At 47.0% G+C, this 25,514-nt stretch overlaps 1 protein-coding gene across 1 annotated transcript in view; it reads left to right on the top strand.

Annotated features, from left to right (window-relative positions):
• The first annotated feature begins 6,790 nt into the window (after positions 1 to 6,790).
• LOC145799635 (uncharacterized) overlaps positions 6,791 to 25,514 on the top strand; it is a 38,187-nt gene continuing 19,463 nt past the window's right edge. Inside the window, exons 1-9 of the mRNA XM_082889236.1 lie at positions 6,791 to 7,134; positions 7,243 to 7,294; positions 7,886 to 7,963; positions 8,554 to 8,652; positions 9,931 to 10,011; positions 22,667 to 22,828; positions 22,916 to 23,479; positions 23,566 to 23,664; positions 23,950 to 24,157. Of these exons, the coding sequence (XP_082745362.1) occupies positions 6,791 to 7,134; positions 7,243 to 7,294; positions 7,886 to 7,963; positions 8,554 to 8,652; positions 9,931 to 10,011; positions 22,667 to 22,828; positions 22,916 to 23,479; positions 23,566 to 23,664; positions 23,950 to 24,157 (1,687 nt within the window). The remainder of the gene's footprint in view (positions 7,135 to 7,242; positions 7,295 to 7,885; positions 7,964 to 8,553; positions 8,653 to 9,930; positions 10,012 to 22,666; positions 22,829 to 22,915; positions 23,480 to 23,565; positions 23,665 to 23,949; positions 24,158 to 25,514) is intronic.

Below are 25,514 nucleotides of genomic sequence, written 5' to 3'. Positions count from 1 at the left end.
ACACAAACCCCGGTTTTTACCGGGGCACCCTTTTTGACCATTCGACCTAGTGCATATTCGGAATCCATAGTGACCATTCCAAACTAGGACAGGTTGCTTACCCGATGCTAAGTTGTTTGAAACCGCTGTGTGCATAGTGAAACCCTAGTTCCTGACAAAATAGGACAGGGAAACCCTACCCCAACATAGGGGTGTTTTGGCTCTCTCTTACTTGCTATGTGCTTTTAGAGTGTATCTCTATAGGAATGCATATACCAGTTTGCAAGTCTGGGCATCAGGCCTGTGGGCATCAGCATCAGTATTTGGGGAATCAGTTTTAATCGAGGGTATCAGTTTATAGGCAGATATTTGGGAAACAGTGATCAGTATTGGGTATATTCATCCTAGTATGCTCAAATCCGTTCCAGTGAAATTAGGCTGAGATGCTCTCTGTTTTCCCTTTTGCAAGGTAGTCCTGGAACCATAGCTTCAGAAGGCTCCGATATTCCCCGAGGTTCATCGGACTTGTGCTGATAGACTTTGTCAGGTTAGAGATTCAGTTCAAGGGTAATCAGGGCTAGAGAAGGCTAGTCAGGCACAGACCACCAGTACAACAGCTACCAGATCAGTGATCTTTGAGCAGTCAGGCTGAGATTTCCGAACCTATTGCCGACACAGATATACCGGTTGCTCAGTTAGATTAGAACAGTATGTCAAGTCTGGAAGAGATGGTGCGCCAACTCCAGGATAGTGTGAAAGCCATGCAGCAAGACACTGTCCGTCAAGCAGAATTCGCCAAGCAACAGGCTGTGGTCATAGCCCAACAGGCAGAGACAATTGCCAGATTGGAGCAGCAAACTGGAGTATCTACTTCACACCAGGCTCCTCCCCCACCAAGAGTTCCTATACTCGGGGAGGCAACCCATGTCCAGGATGATACGGACATTCCAGTCGGGCCAGCTCCACCCCCGATTCTGCCTCAACTATCCAAGGCACCCACTCCTATCAACCAATCAGATTCTCCCTTCGAGCCCGAGGTGGAGCCCGTGGCATTAAAAATGCACAAGCTTGAAAAGCTGTTCAAGAAATCTCAAGGTGTGAAGTCCATTCCGGACATTGGGGACGGATACACTGACGCAGCCGTGACGCTGCCAGACCGGTTTAAGATGCCGCAAATCGATCGTTTTGACGGATCTGAGGATCCCACGGTACACCTGCGACTATTTTCAGACGTCCTAAGACCAATGGGCCTCACTAGATTGCAGAAGCTGTCTTTGTTTGGCCGGACCCTGTCGGGTGTAGCTGCCGCATGGTATGCCAAATTGGAGGATGACGTCAAGAGAAGTTGGGGCGAGATGGCTGAGGCCTTCATCCTGCAGTACTCATACAATATGCAAATCGAGATCACGACCCGGGATCTCGAGACAACGAGGCAAGAACCCAAGGAGAGCTTTTCAGAATTTGTAGCCAGATGGCGGGCCAAGGCCTCGATGATGACCACTAGGCCCACTGACAAAGATCAGATTCGGATGATTGTGCGCAATCTCCAGCCCAAGCTCATGCAGAAGATGATCGTTCTTCCTTTCCCCACCTTTTCAGATTTACATGAGATGGGGGTACAAATTGAGGATGCTATGAAGCAGGGCCTCATTGACCAGGAGAAGGAGCAGCCTAGGAGGGCGTTTTCCCGCAGTTCGAATGCGACCACCAGTGGTGATGCAGGTGCAAGATCTTCTGAAGTAGACATGGTTACCACCACTGCATCAAAAACAGCTATCCCATTCACCCATGCATCCGGAAGTAGCTCACAAAAAACAAAATATCCACCTCGAGTCATGAGGGTCTTCACTCCACTTCATATGCCTTTGTCAAAGGCTCTAGAGGTCTTACTCCGGAAAGGACATCTGAAACCGTTGGAACAACGGCCCCTACCCGATCCTATCCCTGCAAAGCATGACCAGACTAAGTACTGTGCGTACCACCAACAAACCGGTCATGAGACCGATAGCTGCTTTCGTCTGCGCCATGATGTACAGGATTTGTTTGACAACAAGGTCATTGCCGCGCCAGCTCAGTAAAGTCTATCACCACTGGATCAGTGAACTCGAGGGATAGTACGAATATGTGATCAGGGGATGAACCACCTGCGGGCGGCACTCAGTTTACTCTAGATGTGGCGTTTGGCACGCACTGTTTCGAGCATTTTACGAATGCTAGTTTTTGTGTTTTCTGACTTGGGTATTGGGTCACGTGGCCTTTTGGCACCGAGTCAGGGTTTCCTAAATTTCCCAAAATAAAATATTTAGGTGGCGACTCTGTATCTGGCAAAGCAGTCCATGTTTGGCACTTCTTTCAAAAAATCAGTTTTCTCAAAAATGATTTGCCGGATTTGGACTCTTTGGTTCAGATTAAGAACCGTGACTACGAAAGTCGAGTCCGAGCTGTGGCGAGGTCCCCCGCGGGCTTGTTACAACTCGGCAATTCTTCGACCCATTTGCCTTTAGCTTTTTTTAGCCTCTTTTTGATGCCGTCCAAGATGGATTTGTTAGAGGCTTCGGCTTGACCATTGCTTTGGGGGTAGGCTGGTGTAGAGTAGTAAGGCCGAATGCCATATTTGCTACATAACTCTCGATATACGCCACAATCAAACTGGGTGCCATTGTCTGAGATAAGAGCTATCGGAATGCCGAATCGTGTTATGATGTTTCTCCATACAAAGCGTTTAATGTCGGCATCTCGTATATGTGTTAAAGCCTTCGCTTCGACCCATTTTGTGAAGTAATCTGTCGCGACGATTAGGAATCGCTTGTTCCCTGGGGCCCTCGGCAATGGTCTTACGATATCAAGTCCTCACTGAGCAAACGGCCAGGGACTGGTGATAGAGTTTAACCCTTCGGCAGGCAGATGGGTTAATGGGGAGAACTTTTGGCACTGTTCGCATTTTTTTGCATAACTCTCCGCGTCAGCTCTCATTGTCGGCCAATAATACCCCAGTGTTATAGCTCGATGGGCCAGGGAGAGTCCGCCAGAATGGGCACCACAACTGCCCTCATGTATCTCTGTCAGAAGCTCCTCCACTTTGTCAGGGTGCACGCATTCCAAATATGGACCAGAGAGGGACTTTTTATAAAGCCCTCCTTGCGGATCCAGATAGTATCGCATGGCTTTATTTCGCAGCTTGTGTGCTTCTTTTTTGTCCTCTGGGAGTTGTTCAGAAGAGAGGAATGCAGCAATGGGGTCCATCCAGCTTGGTGCGGATTCTATAACGTTGACATGGATTTCCTCCAAAGGGCCAATACTCGGCTCCGGGATGAAACCTACTTCGATGGTCCGTTTGATCTCAGAATTGATGGCGGAGGCTAGGCACGCCAAGGCATCCATGTGTGTGTTATGGTCGCGTGTTAATTGGTTCAGTTCGTGATGGTCAAATTTTGCCAGCAAGGAATTGGCGGTTTTCATGTAGACCGCCATACGGTCATTTCTTGACACGTACTCCCCCTTTAGCTGACTGATTACCAATTTTGAATCACAAAACACAAGCAGACGCCGAGCGCCGAGAAGGTGCGCATTCCGCAGACCGGCTAGAAGGGCTTCGTATTCGGCTTCGTTATTTGATGCTTCGAAGCCAAGCTTGACGGCCTGCTCAATTACTGCGCCGTCTGGAGACATGATTATAACTCCGGCACCGCTGCACCTTTGGTTAGACGATCTGTCACAGTATAATTGCCAAATATCCCCGACATAAATTCTCCAGTTCAGCTTTGGTCGAACTTCGTCAGGTTTGAGGTTAGCAAGCTCGCCGGTGAATTCGGAAACAAAGTAGGCCAACACCTGCCCCTTGATTGCGGTTTTAGGTAAAAACTGAATGTCGTATTGGCTGAGTTCAAGAGCCTATTTTGAAACACGTCCTGATGTTTCTGTACTCCGTAGTACTGATCGGAGGGGATAATCTGTTAACACCCCAATGCATTCATTTTCTTGCTACCATGACTAGGGCTAAGATGAGTTTTTCCAGCGGAAGGTAGCGTGTTTCGGCGTCAACCATTACCTTGCTCACATAATACACTGGTCGTTGCTCCCCCTCCTCCTCTTTTAGCAGTACGATGCTAACAGCCCTATTGGAAACTGCCAGATATAGAATTAGCGGGTCACTAGCGACGGGTGTTGTCAAGAGAGGTACTGAACGGAGGTAGGTCTTGAGTCCGTTGAAAGCTGTTCCGCATTCGGCGGACCATTCAATAGCCTTACCCTGCCGTAGTGTCTGAAAGAATTGTCGGCAGCAATCTGTAGACCGGCTGATGAACTTGTTGAGTGCAGTGGCCATCCCCATCAACTTTTGCACTTCTTTTACTGAACGGGGGGAGCCGAGTTCCAAGATTGCTGTGACTTGCCTCGGGTTGGCTTCGATTCCTCGGTAATTGACGATGTAACCCAGGAATTTGCCAGAGCCGATTCCGAACGCACACGTGGAAGCGTTCAGTTTCATTCTGTATTTGCGTAAGATGCTGAATGTCTTTTCTAGATCGACTATATGATTCTGTTCTTCTTTGGACTTGACCACCATATCATCGATGTATACTTCCATAGTGTGGCCGAGTTGCTCTTTGAACATGGCGGTGACCAGTCTTTGGTAGGTTGCCCCTGCATTCTTCAGCCCAAAAGGCATAACTTTGTAGCAGTAGGTTCCTCTTAGGGTGAGGAATGCAGTTTTGTCCTGGTCATCTGGATGCATGGCGATTTGATGGTAGCCTCTATAAGCATCGAAGAGGCTCATACGTTGATGGCGTGCCGTCGCATCGACAAGCTGGTCGATTCGGGATAGAGGAAAACAGTCTTTGGGGCAAGCTTTGTTTAGATCCGTGAAATCGACGCACACTCACCAAGTCCCATTTTTCTTCTTCACCACCACTGTATTGGAGAGCTACGTAGGGTAAGTGACTTCTCTAATTGCCCCGGCGTCAAGCAGTCTGTCTACCTCCTCAACAACGGGGGCAGTGTGCTCCGCAACTGACCGCCGACCTTTCAGAATGATCGGCTTACATTTGGGATCGACATTCAGATGGTACTATGAAACTGACGGGTGTATTCTTGGCATTTCATACGGAATCCACAACAAAGACGTCGAGGTTGTTGAGCAAGAAAGAGATCAGTTGCTGCCTGTCGGCCTGATTCAGAGAAACGCCTATCATGAAGACTTTTCTGGGTTTCATCGATGTCAACTCGATCTAAACCTTCCGTGGCCTTCTCATTTGGATGCTGCCCAACGTCATCAAGGATCTCCCGATTCGGCACCTCAATGGAGTTTACTTGTAGTTCCTTTGGCATTTTGGCGGCAAGGAGATAACATGTTTGTGCTGATTTCTGGGAGCCGCAGATTTGCTCAATGCCGTGTTCTGTTGGGAAACGTAGCAGTTGATGATAGGTGCTTGGGACGGCCTGCAAGGTATGCAACCACAATCGCCCCATGATGAGATTGTACGGCGATGGTAGCCTGACGACCAAGAATTCCACATCCACCGTTCTACAACCTGCTCAAATGGGTATGCTGATCTTTCCCAATGGGTTCTCTGGATTGGCATTGAAGCCGAATAGTGGATAAGGAGCTGGGGTCAGGTCTGACTCGTTGAATCCGAGTTTGATAAAGGTTTTATAATACATAACCTTCGAACTACTGCCCTGGTCGATAAGAATGCGTTCGATGGTGAACCGGTTTATGCGTAGCTCAACAACCAATGGATCGATGTGAGGGAGTGTTAACCCAATCAAATCAGAGTCGTCAAAGGTGATAATTGGCGTTTGCCTTGCTGGCGTGAGTTGCTGTTGGGGGCCTGGATGTGATTGGATTGCATGCACAGCCGGGGCTGCTGGCAGGTTGTATATCATGTGGACGGTGTCAAGCAGAAATGCATCCTTCGGAAGGGCAGGTGTTTTGATCGCACTCCTCTGGACGCATTGTTGGAGACGTTCGTCCTTTGCAACTCCTCAAGATGATCTGTTGATGCATAGCGGCCGTCAGTTTCTTGCTGTTGGGCTCGAGATCGTCGATCATCTGCCCTCGGGGGTCGCTCAGAAGCCTGGCGCACTATTTGTTTGAATTTTGCTATTTCCGAGGCCAGATCGCGACGAAGGCGTTTGTTCTCGACGATGATGTTGTCCAACCTCTGTTTGGTTTGCCTAGCTTGTGCCATGGTCACTTGTATTGTCTTTTGCGTTGGGTTTGAAGATGAGCAGAGGTCCAAGGCAAGTCTTGCTACGATGGTTTTTAGTCCAAGTGAGTTTGCTGGAGTGAGGTCATCTCTCTGTGTGGTCTCATTAGTGGCTATCGGAGGATCTTTAGTCACGCTTGCCATGGATGTATTTGAGTATTCCCACAGACGGCACCAGTTGTGGAGAATTGGTTTGGAAATATTCTTCAGATCTTGGGAGACGCTAGTGATCCTCAGCTAGTCACTTGAAAAGATACAAACACTCCGGTCGGGGGTGCCGGAATTAGCACTCCGACGGACAGGTCAGTTCAGACACTCAGGATAGCTTGTTTACTAAGTTAAGTGAAGTGATTCTTACATACCTTTCTAAATCTGTGGTTCTTGTATTTATACTTTCTTTTTGGGCCTCAGGGCCTGAGCCTACTTTTATCCCATTCCCCTTTTATTTATTCGGAGATACTGATCTCCGGCTATTCGGCCTTCCTAACGTATTCGGCATCCTAGTCACGCAATATGGAGCCGAATAATATCTGATTTCTGGGGTACGCACCTTCCAACACTTCTATTTATTTGGCTCCCACAGTGCCTATAGGGGATACGGGGTGATGACAACTAGGGATTGGTATGATGAGCTCCCTGCTGGAGTTCATGACATTATTGATGAGACCGACTTCAGACTTTTCTGCTTCGGCCTGACACGGGTGATTGCGAGCCGCCCCCCTCTTGGAGCACTTGCAGAGATGTGGTGGGACACCACAAACTCCTTCCACTTCTCTACTACTAGGGAAAAGACGATGAATCCCTACGACTTTGCCATGATCACAAGCTTAGGAATAAGGGGTGATCCGAACCCTTTTGGCACCGAGATGGGGGAGTGGGAGGCATCCTGGATCGAGCTACTGGGAGCGCGCCCACTCTTGTTTCTATCAGCTATGTTCAGATATAGCTGGTTTGCGGAGCAGTTCTGAGGGAGTGAGCCCAAGACATTAGAGGAGATAGAGCAGTACGCCAGAGCCTTCCTAATATTTGTCCTTGATACCACCTTATTTTTGAACAGGTGGAACATTGTGGGTTTGTATCTATTGAGTGCCCCGGTGACTCTTCCCCAGGTACGTTTCTACTACTGAGGCAGAGCTATCCTTGCCACCCTATACGACTATATGAGCTCTACCTCCCGTCTGAGGAGAGAGTTGGTCGGAGGCTACTGGCGAGCTCAGGAGGTGTGCACTTTAGTTCCCTCTTTGCACTTTACATTTTTCGCTTACATTTTCTGCTTTATATCTGTTCAACACCTATGCTTTCTGCTTTGCAGTTTCTACATCTGTTCATACCCTGTGCTTTTTGCTTTTCATTTTCTACATCTGTTCAGGATGCATGCTTTCTGCTTTGCACTTTCTATATCTGTTCATACATTGTGTTTTCTGCTTTGCACTTTCTGCATTTGTTCATGCTCTGTTGATCACATATCACTGTATTTTCCTTGCAACTATGGGTTTATGTGTATTTCCCAGCCCTCGTCCTAGAGCCCATAGAGGAGCTTCCCCCAATGGTTCTTTACTCGAGGTGGTATGGTGGCCGGTGTCAGTGCCGGAGTCATGAGATGTTTTCTTTCTTCCGACATTATTTTGACATTGTAGCAGCCCACGAGGTAACCCGAAACATAGTCATTTTCTTTAAAACTGTTCTGATTCACATTTTAGGAACTAACAGCAACTAAAAATCTATTCACTCTCTGTTTACAAATCGAGTGGCAGCATTGGGCCATGATACCAGCTGGGGTATGAGACCGGTACGCCGAGGCCTGGGCCACCTCTCTTTTTCGGATCTTGGTAGGGGGCTCGGTCTGCCGGGACTGGTTCTTGAGTGAGTGGCTTGTCCGTCAGACTGTAGGCTTACCAGATCTGATTGTTCCAATGCCACCGCCAGAGTCTATGAGGCCGGCAGACAACCTATTTGTTGATGCAGTTACATAGTTCATGGTAGGCTTTGATGCTGATTACTTCAGAGCAAAGGGTGACTACGCAACCTTTATTCCGACCCACCTCATGCCATCTCTGACAGGCACTCATAGAGGTGAGGGAGCAAGGGCTCCTGCGGTAAGATAGGCGACTAGGGCGACTAGGGCTCGTGCTAGAGGGATTCCGCTGGCGGAGCAGAGCACTCGTTGGCTAAAGCTTCCCACAATGCTCACATGCTAGAGGCATGCTGGGGTTGCTTACCAGATCTCGATCGAGCCGGCTGAGGCTGGACAAGAGCTTGTCGGGATCTGGGGTTCGTCTCAAGTATGGACCATTCCATACGCTTGACACTCCACATTTCATTTCAGATATGTTTATTACGAACACTGATCATTCAAATGCATTTGCAGGCATCGATAGAGTACACAGGGGACAGTCTCGAGCTGATAGCTTCCTTGATGGGCGTGGTGCAGAGGAGGGATACGCTTCTTGGTCTCCATGGTATCCTGGTAATTTCCTTTAGTTCACGCTTCATGCTATCATCTTTCCAATGATACACTAGCATTGCAATTGTAGTCTTTCCTGAACTGCACTAATACTCTGCATTGGCACACTGTACTCACACACTGTAATCATACATTGTAACTGATTTCTGCATACACTCATTTTGCATACTATGCTTGCATCTGACACACACACTGTAACTAGCTGATATGTTGACAATTGTCTTTTTTAGATCCCATTTGTATCGATTGCACTGGCAGTAATAGCAACACCTCTTCTAGCAGTAGGGAGGAGAGAGTGACAGGCCCCAGTTCATGGCCGAGATAGAGAAATGGGCATTTGAGGGCAGAGTAGTCCTTCAGAGCCCATCTTGAGTGATGACAATGCTGAGACTAGTGGCTCGGAGGAGGCATTGTGTCGACATTCGAAGTCACCTAAAAGTGGGGACGGTGATGCTTGCTCGGGATCCGAGTGATGAGGTGTTGGCGAGGCGGGCTCTGAGGTAGAGAGCAGAGACGATATCGGCTCAGGTTCTGGTTCAGAGACGGATTCAGATAGCGGTGCCGATGGAGATAGTGGCCCCGAGTCCTCCCCTCCGAGGAAGAGGACGAAGAGGGCCTCTCGGGCTTGAGGCGACTGGTGCTGATTTTTTTTTTTTTTTCTAGTTTCTGTTTAGTTTCTTTTTTGTTTAGTAGCATTAGCACATGTATAGCTTCAGATGGGTTTTTTTTTTTACTTTGAAACTTGTACTCCTCTTTTGTCAAAAAAACATTATCGGAATAAAACATCGCAGTTTTTATAAAAAAATGTTATTATTTTTGAATCATGTGCACCATATTTGCATGAAAATGGACATGGAATTGAATTGGCCAATAAAGCACTTGATTGAAACAATGCTCTTAATCAGGTAATGAGTCGACCAACAACCAGAATACGAAATACAAAATACAACTCGATAAACAAAGCAAAAACAACTCAAATATGATTAAACAAACTTGGTAAAACCAAAAAGACTCAAAACGAGACCTTAAAACACTCAAAGATCAAGACAAAACACAAGCTTCCAGCATTACTTAGCACACAGGTGGACTGCAGGCCTGAAAAGAAGGCTGCCGGTCAGAAATAGAGCTTGCTGGCCATAGAGGGTGGCCAGCTGGCCACCAAAGTAGCCTGCCAGCCACAAATGTGAGAATCGCCAGATTGCTGACAGCTGGCTTCCACTTACAGCCTTATCTTCTACAAAAGGTTCAGTTTCATGATTTCTCTTCAAAACCTCATTTCAGCTGCAATTTCGTTCACAAATGAAGCCATTTTTTGTCGAAAAGCTCTCTGATTGGATTGTGACTTTAGACGACATGGAAAAGGTAAATTTCTAAGGTTTCAAAATAAATGCACTTTTTTCGTTGAGCCGTACTCCGCTTTGTTTTCCGTTCCTTCATGTCGCGGCTTGATACCGGGACCCGATTACACATGTCTTTTGCTTCGGGAGACAAGAAATATGCCCGACAATTGAAGAATTTGAGGCACTAATGGAATCCTGATACGATGAAGAAATCATGCCTTAGCCCCGTTTTGGCCACGCCTAAGCTTTGGGTCGAATGTGTGGGCTCACTCTACACGAGGCTAGATCTTTGGCCCACAACGGAGAGCTGGACATACCCAGCTTGATTTATCGATTTTTTGATATCGGTGATAGAGGTAACCTCCTCTGGTGCTGTTTCTGGCAACTTGCCCTCTGCTTATGTATGGTTGCTCAATTCCTTCTTGCACCTAGCTTTGGCGGGTCCAACATTAGGTTGATCAAAGTGGCCCGAGGAGAAGGCAAGAGTTGCGTGGGTTTGGTGCTAGTTGAGACCTTGATCGGCTTAGACGTCTTTCATCGGTGAGAGACTATCGGATTTGTGGAGAGTCTACTACTTTTTCAGGTATTATTTCCCACCCTTTCTCATATTTGTTTCTCACATTGCTCGGCACTCATGCTTTATTTTTTTCTCAAAGCCGTTTTCTCACTTTTCTCTCAAGATACATCTCTCCAATCTTCAATCTCTTTTTTCTTTCATCCCTCCCTAGGTGTGGCTTATGGATAAGCTGAAGGTAGTGGACTTTTGCTCTGAGTACTCAACTCGAGGCTATTTTTTCTGCCACCGACAAGTGGATTTCCCGAATGAGGGGTGGTGGTGCGACGGATGTGCAACAGGTTTGCTGCTGACATAGCTTGGCGTTGCCCCTGGCTTAATCTGACCGAGATGAGTTACAACATGGCTTGGCAACCTAGTATACAATTGATCGTCCTGACGCACTACATGCTCTACTTTTCTTTCCAGTTCAGACGTCAGTTTGGGCATGATCAGACCCGCCCAGAAGAAGGGGTAGAGTACTCGGTTTCATTCCCCATTTGTGGTTTGCACTTGGCTAGGTACCTCACTACTTAGAGGATGAGAGATCTTTTGGTCCCTACCCCTAGTTTTAGTTGCGCCCTTTCTGGCAAGTGTTTGACTTAGCTCAAGGACGAGGCACAAACCGGGCCCACTTTGGCTTCAGAAGCTTCCACAAGCATGAGCAAGGGACGTAGGAGCACCTGACTCACCAGTGCCCCTAGTTTATTGCTTCGACCATTTTTTTCAAGTTTTTTTTTTCCGATGTAATAAAAGCAACTTTGATTTGTATCAGAGAGTTAGAAAACTTTTATGTTGAAATCAATGAAATTAAAGCTGTAAGCACGGAGAATTTTCCTTTTGGTCCAAAATAGCCTAAGTTGTAAAAGATAAAATTTTGAACAAAATCAACTTTTATCAAAACTTTTCAAAACCATTTTCGAAAAGGAATGCCACCTAACACGCGTGGAATCAATCCTCAAGATGTACAATCCTGAACCGAAAGATCACAAACTGCCTCTTGTAGACACCCCATTTTTGACCATCCTCAAGACTTGGACGTCACCGTTTGAACACTCTGTGATCAACCTTGTTTGTGTTCGTCTTGAGTTCCTGGAGGCCTCGGCTACGCGCCTTGCCTCAGAATCTCTTGGCTCGACTGCTTTGTGTCTGGTTTTGCACCAAGAGCTTGTGGATGTGTTCCTGAGGAAGGGGGTAGCCTGTCGACCAAGTCTCCTGCCCACCGGCCGCCTTGTTTTTCAATCGGCCAAATGTGATGGCCGGCTGGCCAGTTTGACTGTCGGTCGGCCACTTTGATGGCCGACCGGCCGCTCGACTCCCTTCTACCCAGATTCATGCCTGTCTTCTCCTCCAACTTGGTTTCTTGTCTTTTCCCCTCCTTTCTTCAACTTCAAACCCCTAAGCAAGGTGTTTTGAAAGATTTTTCAAAGATTTCATCTCTCTTTCATTCATTTCCACTTCGTCCCTGCTCGGTTTACCGAAAAGCACAACGTTTGACAAAATGCGAGCCTCGAAACATCGCAGAAACTTTATTTCAAAAAAGTTTTGAAAGAGAGGGTTTTAAGGTCTAAAAACCATCCAAAATAGCTTTGGTCCAAAACGGGGTGTGAATTTGAGACTTGTCTCTCTCCTTGCCGAAGAAACTGGATCTTTGCCCTGCACACCTTTTATCACCAAGTAAACCATCAGTAACGCCCAAGTCTTATGGGCTGTCAAAAATGGGGTGTCTATAGTTGCCCCTCTTTGACAGAACTCGGAAGTCATAAGAATGACGGGAGTGAATGTCAAAGCCCAGAGACGACCTATTTTTGAAAAGGTTGAAGACTTGGACAAACAAACAAAATACGAATGAATGAATGGTTGTGCCCGCCGGCTGCCTACGTATGCCTTTGCAAGGAATCAAACCAGCGTAGTTCAGGGGCAGGATGCAAATGATATGAAAGAAGACTTTGACAATTGGACTTATACGCTACGCGAAGCCAGTTTGCATTCAAAACAATGCAATGTACTAACAAGTACAAGTGAGGTGCGCAAGATAGCACGATAGGATGCCTGTAAAATGCAAGTAAGGTGCACAAAACAGTGCGATGCGCAAGAAAGCGCGAGTGATTTGAAATGCAAAAGAAAGTGCGATTGAGGTGCGTAAAATTGCGCGAAATGTAAACTGCACAAAACAGTGCGATGCGCAAAATAGCACGAATGTAAACTGCACAAAACAGTGCAATGCGCAAAATAGCGCGAATGATAAACTGCACAAAACAGTGCGATTGAGGTGCGCAAAATAGCGCGAATGTAGCTGTACAAAATAGTGGGATACGCAAAATAGCGCGAGTGATTTGAAGTGCACTAAACAGTGCGATACGCTAAACAGCGCGAGTGATTTTGAAATGCACAAGACAGTGCGATACGCTAAACAGCGCGATTGATTTTAAAATGCACAAGACAGTGCGATACGCTAAACAGCGCGAGTGATTTTGAAATGCACAAGACAGTGCGATACGCTAAACAGCGTGATTGATTTGAAATGCACTAAATAGTGCGATACGCTAAACAGCGCGAGTGATTTTGACATGCACAAGACAGTGCGATACGCTAAACAGCGCAAGTGATTTTGAAATGCACAAGACAGTGCGATACGCTAAACAGCGCGATTGATTTGAAATGCACTAAACAGTGCGATACGCTAAACAGCACGAGTGATTTTGAAATGCACAAGACAGTGCGATACACTAAACAGCGCGATTGATTTGAAATGCACTAAACAGTGCGATACGCTAAACAGCGCGATTGAAATGCGCTAAACAGTGTGATATGCTAAACAACGCGATTGATTTGAAATGCACTGAACAGTGCGATACGCTAAACAGCGCGATTGAAATGCGCTAAACAGTGTGATACGCTAAACAGCGCGATTGATTTGAAATGCACTGAACAGTGCGATACGCTAAACAGCGCGATTGAAATGCAATGCACAAAATAGTGCGCGTGAGATACAACCACAAGATGCACAAGACAGTGCTAGTGAGATACAAAGTATAAGTGCACAAGATAGTGCGAGTGAATGCATGTTCTATGCAAATGAGGTGGATTTTCTATGCAAGTATGGAAGAGTGCATTTTCTATGCAAAAGATACGAGTATTTTCTATGCAAGAAACAGGAGCATATTCTATGCAATATTGAAAGCAAATTCTATGCAGAATCGAAAGCAAGCATATTCTATGCATGAATCATAACGATGCGCGGCACGCATGTCTGTAACAGCGCCCTCGTTGGAGCTCGTGCTACAGTTCGGACTCGATTTGTGTCACGGTTCTTAATCTGAACCAAAGAGTCCAAATCTGGCAAATCGTTTGAGAAAACAGATTTTGTTGAAAAAGTAGTGCCAAACATGGACTGCTTTGCCAGATACAGAGTCGCCACCTAAATATTTTTAAATGGGAGAATTTAGGAAACCCTGACTCGGTGCCGAAGGCCACGTGTCCGTCATCACCAGAGTTGTCTCGGCTCGGGAGCTTGGGTACGATCGGGGAAGGTCAGCTATGAGCACCCCCTTTCGCCCGGTCCGAAGACCGGCCTCTACTAACCGTGATATCCGTTTTTGAAAACTTTACGTGTTCTTATTCCATTTATTAGCCTAGAATTACTATGTTATGCGCACAGCAAACAAGTATAGACTAGATTGCCTAATTTGGAAAGAAACATTGCATATCCGTTCATTTCGAAAATGCTTTGGAATTTGCTACTCGCAAGTAGGCTAAAATGCGGATTTCAACGAGTCTTTCCAACTCAAACAATCCAACCTTCACCCACAGGCATTCAAAACAGTTTAACACATAAGCATCTAGCCACATGTTAAGCATGCTGTTATGGTAACATTCACACTCATGCGATATGCTAAAGCGGAAATACTTACCTAGTACTCCGTGCCAAAACAAAGAACTTGTTAGCAAACATGCATGATCCAAGTCCATGTGAAGTGCCTAATGCATCGCATACAAAATGTCGCTAAGATAGGCTCGGCTAATCCTAGACATGTCATGTGAAAATGCACAATTATCACATATTCAATTTGGAATTGAAGTACTGATGCAGTTAGCATGATGTTCCGAGCCTAATGCATGTCAACAAATGCATGAATGCACGCATGCATAGCATAAGGTATGCTAAAATAAATGTGCCCTAATCTACCATCATAAGCAGGTAAATAAAAGGGAGAAAGAAGTGGGGGTTGGAAGACATACACCACACGCACGCACACTTATTACAGGTTTGCCCTCGCTCGGAGGGACCGAATAAATATTACAAATTAATTAACTACGCAAGCTAATTAAATATTACAAATTAATTAATTAGCAAATTAACTAATTAAATAAAGCGGAAAAACGCCTCGGGAAGCGCGCCACCATGCGCAAGCTGCCTCTGTTTTCCTCCCTTTCCTCCTCTGGAGGTTGTCAAAACCTCAGGACTACATCCTTGGACAGAGGGTATCATCACCGGCTAGATGAAATTTCCACCGGCAGTGTTGTATGGCCATCGGCACAAAGTAGGGTCTGTCGGCAGAGAAAATTGTGCCGGTCGGCACATTACACTGCCGGTCGGCAGAGTATTCCTGCAGAACCTGCAACTCACAGCAACAAAGGGCAAAACAAGGCATGACAGCATATTTCAAGGCATGTATGCATCAACCATGTCTCCTATCATTGTAATGACTCAAAGGGACATGTGCCTCGGTTCTCGGGCCACCAATCACGCATTTCCATGCATGATGGCCCAAGGAACCAAGCATGCAACTTTGGTTTCAAATGCATGCAAACCAATCAAACAAATTAGGCCCAATTCCTATCACCAATTCAAGGAACAAGGCATGCATGCAAGATGCAATGCAACCTAGGCATACAAGCTAAGGATGCAACATGGCATGGCAAAACACTTATGCAAGCATACAAGCATGCATATGGCAATACAAATGAGTGCAAAGATGGACTTAAACATGAATTAAGCGACTCTAAAATAGGCCTAAAAACAGTAGCCAAAAGTGCTAAAGAGTGAGAGCTAAATGGCATGCACATACACATGCACATAAGGACCAACACTTAAGCATGAATCAAACAACATTCAAGCACACTTGAAAGGAGGGATCATGGACTAATTAGCATGCAACATGAGCCCTAAAATCATGTTATAAAATGATGCCAAATCAAGTTATAAATCAAGCCAAAACATGTAAAGAGTAGTCCAAGTGTTCAAGGCAAATCAATAATGCATTGAACTACACTTATCATGACCAAACATGGCATGCATTAAACAACTAAAAACAGTTTTTTTAGCATGTTAAAACAAGGCCAAAGGACTCCTTAGATGGCATCTAAGTGGCCCAAATACAAAGGCATACACCATGGCCAAAACATGGAGCATTGCAACACATGCTTTCAAAGCATTAAAGAGACATGCAAGGCAATCCAACAAGCATGGAAATGGGACTGAAATAGCATGTAGGATGATTCCAAATCATCAAAACAATGCAAAGATGGCATGCTACACATGCACATACTCAAGGCCAACAAGCCCAAATACAAAAGAGCTATATAATGCATGCTAAAATCAACCCAAATACTTATGGACAGACCTAGAACATGGCAAAATAAGCACATAATCTTCACAAGACTAAGCCTAAAACATGCTCCAACAAAGGCTAACAACCTAAGGCACATTAAGGCATAAACAAGGCATTACATGGCAACTATGCTAAACATGCATGGAGTTCCAAAACCAACTTGAAATCATGTTATACCATGGATATATAAGCATGAAAAACAAACCAAACATGCTCAACACACACTCAAGCATAGGCTTCCTTAGGAGGCCAAAATATGCCATTTTCAAGGACAACAAGGAGAGGGGGTGGCCCTCTCCTTCTTGGGACTTCAAAGCATCATCTTCACCACTGAAATGCCTCAAGATTTCAGTGGTGAAGAGACCTCAACACCAAAATCCCGGAGCTAGCACAAAATGGCTCAAAATGAGGCCTTTTGAGGCCTAAGGGTGGTCAACACCCCTCAAACAACAAAACACTCTTAATAAACAATAAAGAGGGCTTAAAAATAGAACTTTTTTATGTTATACAATAATCACAAAAACAGTTCTAAGATAGGTATAAAATCAATGCGAAAAAGGGGAAAAAAAAGACTAGTTTCTCACCCTTGATGCCTTCTTCAACAAAGATGCTCCAATGGCCTCCTTGAGCTTGAATCCAAGACCAAAACTTCAAAACACACTCTTTAGAACCTCAGCTCCTAGAGGAAGGTGAAACACTAGGTGTTTGTGTGCAATAGTGAGACACAAAACACCTAGTGTGCAAAATGAGAGGGAAAGAGAGATAGGTGAGTGTATCTAACCCTAACCCTAGAAAACCAGAGCTCTCCTCTGTATTTTCCTCTCTCAAAAATGTCTAAAGCCTCTTCCTTGCCTTAGAGAGAGTTCCTCTCTATATGCCTCTTGTAAAGCTTACAAGACAAGCTTTGCAAGAGGGAGATCCCTCCATACACGTGTATGGAGGGGAGCAAAATCAATACAGCTGTCCTAAAATATCTACAAAAGCAGATGAACAGCAATCGGCCGGCAAAAAATGCCATCTTGGCCAAACAAAGTGCCGACCGGCACAAAAAAGTGCTGACTAGCAACAAATAGTGCCGACCGGCAAACCAAATTGCTGGTGGCAGCAAAAACCAGCCGGTGGCATCTAGCCACTGCCGGTGATGGGTGGGGATGGTCTACAAGCCCCAACCTGCCTCTCAAAGGCAAGATGCAAGTGTTTGGTGCAAAACCAGACACTAAACGGTCGAGTTCGGGGATCCTGAGGCGGGGCGCGCGAGCCGAGACCTCCGGGAACTCCAAACGAACACAAACATGGATAATCACCGAGTGTTCAAACGGTGACGTCCAAGTCTTGAGGACGGTCAAAAATGGGGTGTCTACAGTTGCCCCTCTTTGACAGAACTCGGAAGTCATAACAATGACGGGGGTGAATGTCAAAGCCCAGAGACGACCCATTTTTGACAAGGCCGAAGACTTAGACAAACATGCAAGACAAACAAGGTATGCGCCCGGAGGCAGGGGCAAAATGCAAGACAATGCACAGAGCCGAGCATAACTTATGATCATGCAAAGAAAGCTGTAATGAAGCAAACATGCGACAATTTTAAGCTAGCATACCAAACTACACTACAATGCAGAAAGGATGTAAGAGAATTATGGAATTCTCAATACGTCTCACTCGGGAGATACAATACCTGTGCGGCTCGTCTGGTTGCACCAGCTTCAAATGAACCGTACATACAATATCGTGCCTGAAAAGAAAACAAACTTAACAGGTACAATATGGTTAGCAACATGCATGACAATGCAAAATGGATGCAAGACGATATGCAATATATACAAAACAATGTATAAACAATGCAAATGAAGATGCAATGTATTTGAAACAATGCAAGCTATATGCAAAGCATTTGAATCGTGATCCAATCACGAACGGTTCGAAACCACACCTATGTCAAATAGATTGATGGAGGTAACAAGTCTGTCTACCATAGAACGGTCAACTGAACTATGAGTATTGTAGACAGACGCAAGAACAAGTATTGGGTGGAATTGACATAAGTGGGGAAACAACCCGCTGGAGAAAGGACTACGATCCTAATGCCGGATGCAAAAATTACACTACAATGTAATGGATAGATATGGCACGCAGGCCAAACCAAATCTTGCCTAGGAAAGGCATGCATACATACAAGCCATGTGTAACACAGAAAAGGTGCCGCAACCCTCAACCAACATATCAACGTGGAATCGGCGCGATACACATACAGAACTGTGTTTTAACATGAAAAGTAAGGGCACATACCGGACCAAGCTCAACCCGGAAAGGCGCAAGCCATAGGCGGAAGGTGATGCAATGAATGCATGCAATCTACAATGCAATATTTACAAATATGCAATGGAATGGATACAATGGATATGGCATACAAGCCAAACCAAATCTTGCCTAGGAAAGGCATGTATACATACGAGCCATGTGTAACACAGAAAAGGTGCCGCAACCCTCAACCAACATATCAACGTGGAATCGGCGCGATACACATACAGAACTGTGTTTTAACATGAAATGTAAGGACACATACCGGACCAAGCTCAACCTGGAAAGGCGCAAGCCATAGGCGGAAGGTGATGCAATGAATGCATGCAAACTACAATGCAAATGCATGACAATGCACTATGATGCAATGACTATGATTGCAACTTTCCCTATCTTACCAACAGGGTGATATACTAGGTTGGTTCAGTATCCAGAACTGAGGCGTAGACATGCCGCCTCAACCTATGGGGCTTCCATACAGATTTCAAGCCGAGGGTAAACCCCTGGGTATTTAAACCAGACTTTAGTCTCGGAACTCCCGAACCTTTGCGTTCTAGGCATAAGCCGTTCGAACTCTAGTTTCCACCGTCCCAGTTGGTCTTCTAGGAACTCATCGCAAGCACAGACTGGTGGCTTTACCAGACCACCGAAAAGTCGTTCGGGCACGACAAACACCGAAGGAATTGCACCTTCAGAGGATTTAAGGTCTCCTAGACCGGGATGCAAAATGTATGCATGACAATGCATGTTTTTTTGTTTGTTTTTTTTGAAATGCAAATGATGCAAGTGAAATGCATGTTGCATGAGATGCGCGACAACACGCGGCTTAAGATATGTACAAAGCAATAGTGTGCACACCAATGCGATAAAGGTCTTGCACCTTCCAAGGATTTAAGGTCTCCTAGACCGTACGTGTTTAAGGTCACGCCAGACCATGCGTGTTTAAGGTCTCGCCAGACCACGGTGGTATTTACAAGACGCGTGACAATGCGCTGAAGGTTTCGCACCTCCAAAGGATTTAAGGTCTCCTAGACCGTGCGTGTTTAAGGTCTCGCCAGACCGTGCGTGTTTAAGGTCTCGCCAGACCACGGGGTATTGCACGACGGCATGATGCGCAAAATAGCGCAATGCGTTAGGCAACGCGAGTGCACAGGACAGTGCGATGGAATGCATGCAAAATGCAATGAGATGCGCAAAACAGCGCGAAATTGAAATGCACAAAACAGTGCAATGCGCAGAACAGCGCGAACAATACAATGCACAAAACAGTGCGATGCGCAGAACAGCGCGAACAATACAATGCACAAAACAGTGCGATGCGCAGAACAGCGCGAACAATTCAATGCACAAAACAGTGCGATGCGCAGAACAGCGCAAAATTTGAAATGCACAAAACAGTGCAATGCGCAGAACAGCGCGAACAATTCAATGCATAAAACAGTGCGATGCGCAGAACAGCGCGAACAATACAATGCACAAAACAGTGCGATGCGCAAAACAGCGCGAACAAAATACAATGCACTAACAAGTGCAAGTAAGGTGCGCAAGATAGCGCGAACAAATGCAATGCACTAACAAGTGCAATTGAGGTGCGCAAGATAGCGCGAACAAATGCAATGCACAAAATAGTGCGATGCGCAAAATAGCGCGAAGAAAATGTGATGCACAAAACAGTGCGATGCCAAGTGTGACGTGCATGCCACACGGAGTGTAAATGGGCTTAAATGCGCGACAACGCAAGTATTCCGAAATGCATGACAATGCATGGAATGGAAATGCAATGATGATGCATGGGAGATGTGCACGACAATGCAAAGGGGTGCGTGTTGCAACGCATGTAACACGCGCATAACAACGCAAATGTGTGACGCACGACAGCGCGATGTAATGCACAGAAGTAGTGTGATGAACTTGTGCAACACACATGGGGTAACTTTTGAATTCAAAAGGATACAAAAAGGATACACCTTGCATGAATTCGAGTGCCACGCACTGGAGACACGGCCTGCGGTCAAAACGGAGGTCGGTTGAGCGTCGGAGATGCACTTTCTTGCACTTTCTTGAGCTATGAAGACCCAAAACAATTCAAATGGCCTAAACAAGGCTGTGGGAACCCCACCGGCAGAAAGGGGAGGCCACCGGCTGGCCATCAGCACAAAAACAATTCTATCGGCACAAAAAAGTGCCGGCCGGCACAAAACATTGCCGACCGGCAAACAGTTGCTGAATCGGGGCAGTTCTGTCTTTTCACTTCGGGCATTATAAAATAGGGCTTGAAAACCCTATTCTTCACTTTTCCACCGCCGAAAATTCTTGCCCTCTCTCTCTAGAGTGCTTCTCTCTTATTTTTTTGTCCATTTCTTCGCGTTCTACGCTCGTTTCGTCGTCGGATTCGCGATCCTCTTCGCGTTTCGGACATTTTCCACCGATCACATTCTCGTTTCGGTGCCTCGTTCGGCGTTCTCGCCTTCTCGGGGTTTGTTCCCCTCACTTTCCTCTTCATTTCCGTGCCTCTTCACATTCCGGCCTCCCCGGCCATTTCTGACCCTCTCGGGAGTTGACTTTTCAGTTGACTCTTCGTATTCCGGCTCGGTTTTCCCTTTTCCGGCCATTTTCACACTATTCTCTACATGGCGGACGACATTCCACGTGTCGGGACTCCCCCGGACCACGAGATGGATCCCGGGGTCGAGCTCTTACCACTGAGCGAGCGCCCGTTCGACCCGGCGACCTACCGGCCGGTGATCCACATTCTGCCCCCAGACGGCCTGCGTCAGTTCCGGAGCTTTGAGAGGTACGCGGCCCCTGAGCTACTACTACGCGAGCCTACCTCCCACCTTTCATTCGGCACTCCCGAGGTAACTCTTCATCTTCTGCTTTACTTTCTGCAATGTAGGATACAAAACTGCCATAGTTAGCTATATTCTTTAATTGCTGAAATCTGATATGCCGTAGACCATAGTTGACTGTAAACATACATACAACTGATATCTGCTCGAGACTGACACATGCACACACACTGCACTAGCCCTGAATCACCCAAACACACGGCACACACTGTATTCTACTGCACACACACTGGTACCCAGTATTTGTCTGAATCTGTCAAACTTGCATACATGCCACATCTATTCTGAAACACCTAAACACGCTGACACAGCACACGTATTTTACTGTAAGCACACCGGCACCCGATATTTGCCTGAAACTGACAAACTTGCATACATGCCATATCTGTCTTTTCAAAACTGGATTTTGAATGTTGTCTTGCCATTGTCATTTTCTGTTTGCAGGAGGGTTCCCATACCATTCGCGGGTATGGGAATACTGGTGCGCGGGAGTGGTATGACGAGCTCCCTGATGCGGTCCAGCGCATCGTGGATCGGGCGGGCTTCGGCACCTTCTGCCGAGGGCTCTCCAGGTTGTCCACCTGCAGACCTCTTCTTGCCGCTCTGGCGGAGAGGTGGTGGGACACCACCGATTCTTTCCACTTTTCTGCTGCGGGGGATATGACGATGACCCCTTATGACTTCTCGATGCTCACAGGCATCGGGGTAGGGGGGGATCCGATCCCCTTCGACACCGACATGGATGAGTGGACCGCCGCTCAGGTCCATCTACTGGGGGAGGCCCCACCGCTAGCTCGTCCAGGCTTCGTCCGATATTCCTGGTTCGAGGCACAGTTCAGGGTCCAGCCCGCACTGGGGGAGGAGACTCAGATGACCGAGGAGGACGTGGAGAGGTATGCCCGCGGCTTCCTCATGTTCCTGTTCGGGACTACTATCTTCGCCGACCGGGCGAACACCGTGCCTCTCTGCCTCCTCAGCGCACTGGTGGACGTCCGGGACATTCTGCACTACGATTGGGGCGGCGCCGCCCTGGCCACCCTGTACGGCTATATGAGCTCGGCTTCTCGCGGCAGCGGCCAGCTGCTCGGAGGTTACTGGCGGGCTTGGGAGGTACATTTCTTCTCCGCTTTTCATTTCTGTCTCGTACTTTCTGTACTCTGTACACTGCACACACTGCGGTCTGCTTTACACTTACTGTATACTGTACACACGGCACACACATACATTCTGCTTTACACAGACTGTACACTGCTCACACTGTACACTGTACACAATACACGGCTCAACGCACGGCTCTGCCATTTCTGCTTTATTCTGTATATCCTGCTTTATCTGATGGCCATACTGACATCTCTTTTGCAGTTGTGGGTTTATGCCTACTTCCCTAGGCTTGCACCCGTACCAGTCGCGGAGCCTCCTCCGGCTGTCCCGTTCTCGAGTCGTTTTGACGGGAGATGCACCCGGCGACCGCGGGAGACATTCGGCTTCTTCCGCCGATATTTCGACACCATCACCCCGGCTGAGGTATGCTTTACTTACAGTTCATTTAGGCTTCGCTTTCCCACTGCATATTTCAATAACAGTAGATAACAAACTGTGTGTCACTTTCAGATCACATGGCGGCCATGGGCTTCGCTGCCGTCGGCTATGCGGGGTCGGTTCCCTGGTGCTGAGGAGACCTCGCGTTTCCGGATCTTGCTTGAGGGCCCTGTCTGTCAGGCTTGGTACCTGGGGGAGCGTTTTCTACGCCAGACCCGCGGGTTACCTGAGCAGATAGTCCCGGTTCACCCTCCTGCAGAGATGAGGGAGACCGAGGGGCTGACCCCTGAGCAGCTGGATGATTACTCCATCGGCTGGGAGGAGGCCGGCTTCCGAGGCACCGGCGACTATCAGGAGTACGTGCGGACGTACCTGATGCGCCCCTTGAGCGGTCGTCGAGCAGAGGGGGCCAGGCCTGTAGCATCGGCGGCTGGGGCCGGAGCGGGAGCAGGGGCTGGATCTTCGAGGAGGGCCCGGGTCCGTGGCAGGGGCGGAGTGCGGGGTGGACGAGGAGCTGGCTGGCCTGCCCTGCCTGCTGTACTGACTTTCCAGGGGCAGGGTGGGTCGACCTATCAGATCCCCTTCGCCCCTCCACCGGCTGGTCATGAGTTCATTGACGTCCCCGACCTTCCGCCGGTATGTATCACTGCACTTCGTACAGTTATTTCATTTCAGTTTACTTGATATTCCACAGAATACTAATGCATCTGATACCTTTGCAGGCTTCTTCTGAGTACACCCGTCAGTCGTTGGCGATGAATGCCTCGATGATGGGGATGCTCCAGCGGACATTTGACCTCCTGGCTGTCTACAGCATACCGGTACGTCCTTCTGACACTGGCCTCAAACCATTCATACACTGCTTTGTATAATCTGATGCACGGCACAACACCCGACATACTGATCTCGCAGCATCTGATACACTGCATTCTGCACTGTACTCTGTACTGATAAACTGCTCACGGCATTCATACACTGTATTCACACACTGCATTCTGCACTGATAAACTGCCCACGGCATTCATACACTGTATTCAACATTGCATTCTGCACTGATAAACTGTCTACAGTATACTGATGCATTTCACTTTTGTGTACTTTTTCAGCCTCCTTTCCAGATTCCCATGGCAGGAGGTGCTCCAGCTAGACCTGCTGTCCCTGCTCGGGGGAGAGACAAGGAGGGCAGGATATTTCCCCGCACTAGGGGTGGGCGTACTCACGTCGGGAGCAGCTCGCGAGCTCCAGTTCCGGACGACGACGACGACGATGAGTCAGAGGCAGAGGCAGGGTCATCGGAGGAGGAGACCAGAGACGGTTCTAGCTCGGGCTTTGACGACGACGCTGACGATGCTCCTGGACCTTCGTCCAGGAAGAGGACCAGGATGGACTGACAGCCCTTCGGAGTGCTTGACACAGATGCAGATTTTTGCTATCTTTTCCTCTTTGTACTTTTCTTTTCGTTGGTAGATAGATTACCTTGTACTGCCGCAGGCAGATTTTTGTTTCCAAAACTTGTACACTTGAAAAGATAATGAAATGAAACGGACTTTTTATCTGAAAAAGTGTTTACATTTACACATCTCATGCATTGCATCGCATCTCATCATGTTACACCTCAATGTAAACGGAACTGATTGGTTGTCTGAAAATTGAACACTTGCACTGTAATAATCAGATAACTTGAACAGCCAACAACAAAATACACCCAAGCAACCCACTGCCTGATTCTTGAACACACAGCCCTTACTCTGTTGGGGATTGATCTGCATACAGCCCAAAACACAGCATTCGGTTCATTCTACACACAGCAAACTCTGAACAAACGGCCCAATCTGACAAGACGGAGCTCAAAGACGGAACCGGTTGGAGTCGAAATACGCTCGAATGTAGAGAATGGCACGGCATCCTGAGCATAAATGATTTTTGAAATCAAATGAGGGTTTTTCAAACCGGGATATCGAGCCTACCACTGAACACAGCGGGGAGGACTTAAACAAAGAGGTACACGACCTAAACACAACGAGACACGCTCGGGAGAGACTCAAAACAAAAGACGAGACCGCCAAATGAAAGAGACACGACACACAGACGCGTAAACGAAGATGGGGGACCTCGGACCACGAGGAGCCAGTTCAATCTGGGTATTGTTTCCCACCCTTTCTCATTTGTGATCCTCACATCATTCAACTCTCAAGCTCGGATTTTCTCTCAAAACCCTTTTCCTCTCTTTTCTCTCAACTCACACCTCTCTATTCTTCAATCTCTCATTTTTCATCCCTCCCCGGGGTGATTGATGGATAAATAGCAAGGTGTGGGTTCACGCCCGATGCCGTTAGCTCACAGCTATTCTTTCGGCAGGCAGAGCGCTCTTCTGGCAAGTATGTTGATGACGGGGGAAAGACAGAATGCCTGACTCAACTGTGCCCCTAGTTCATCATTTTAACCATTCTTTCGTTTTTGCTTTCTACTAAAACGGTTTTGATCAAAACGAGAGTCGGATTAACGTACTTGTTCGATTTTTGATTTGAAATCATGCAAGTTAGGCTGCAAGTACTGAAAATTTTCCTTTTGGGGTCCAAGACAATGGTCCAGTTTTGGAAAATGAGATAGTTTTCGAGAAAATAGTCAACCTCAGTAAAAATTTTCAAAAACTATTTTTCAAACAATTGAT

This window comes from Camellia sinensis, chromosome 9, assembly GCF_055761805.1.
Source record: "Camellia sinensis isolate YWXY chromosome 9, ASM5576180v1, whole genome shotgun sequence".
Lineage (NCBI taxonomy): Eukaryota > Viridiplantae > Streptophyta > Magnoliopsida > Ericales > Theaceae > Camellia > Camellia sinensis.
Note: the sequence above shows the minus strand (reverse complement) of the source record. Positions and strands in the feature narration are given on the sequence as shown.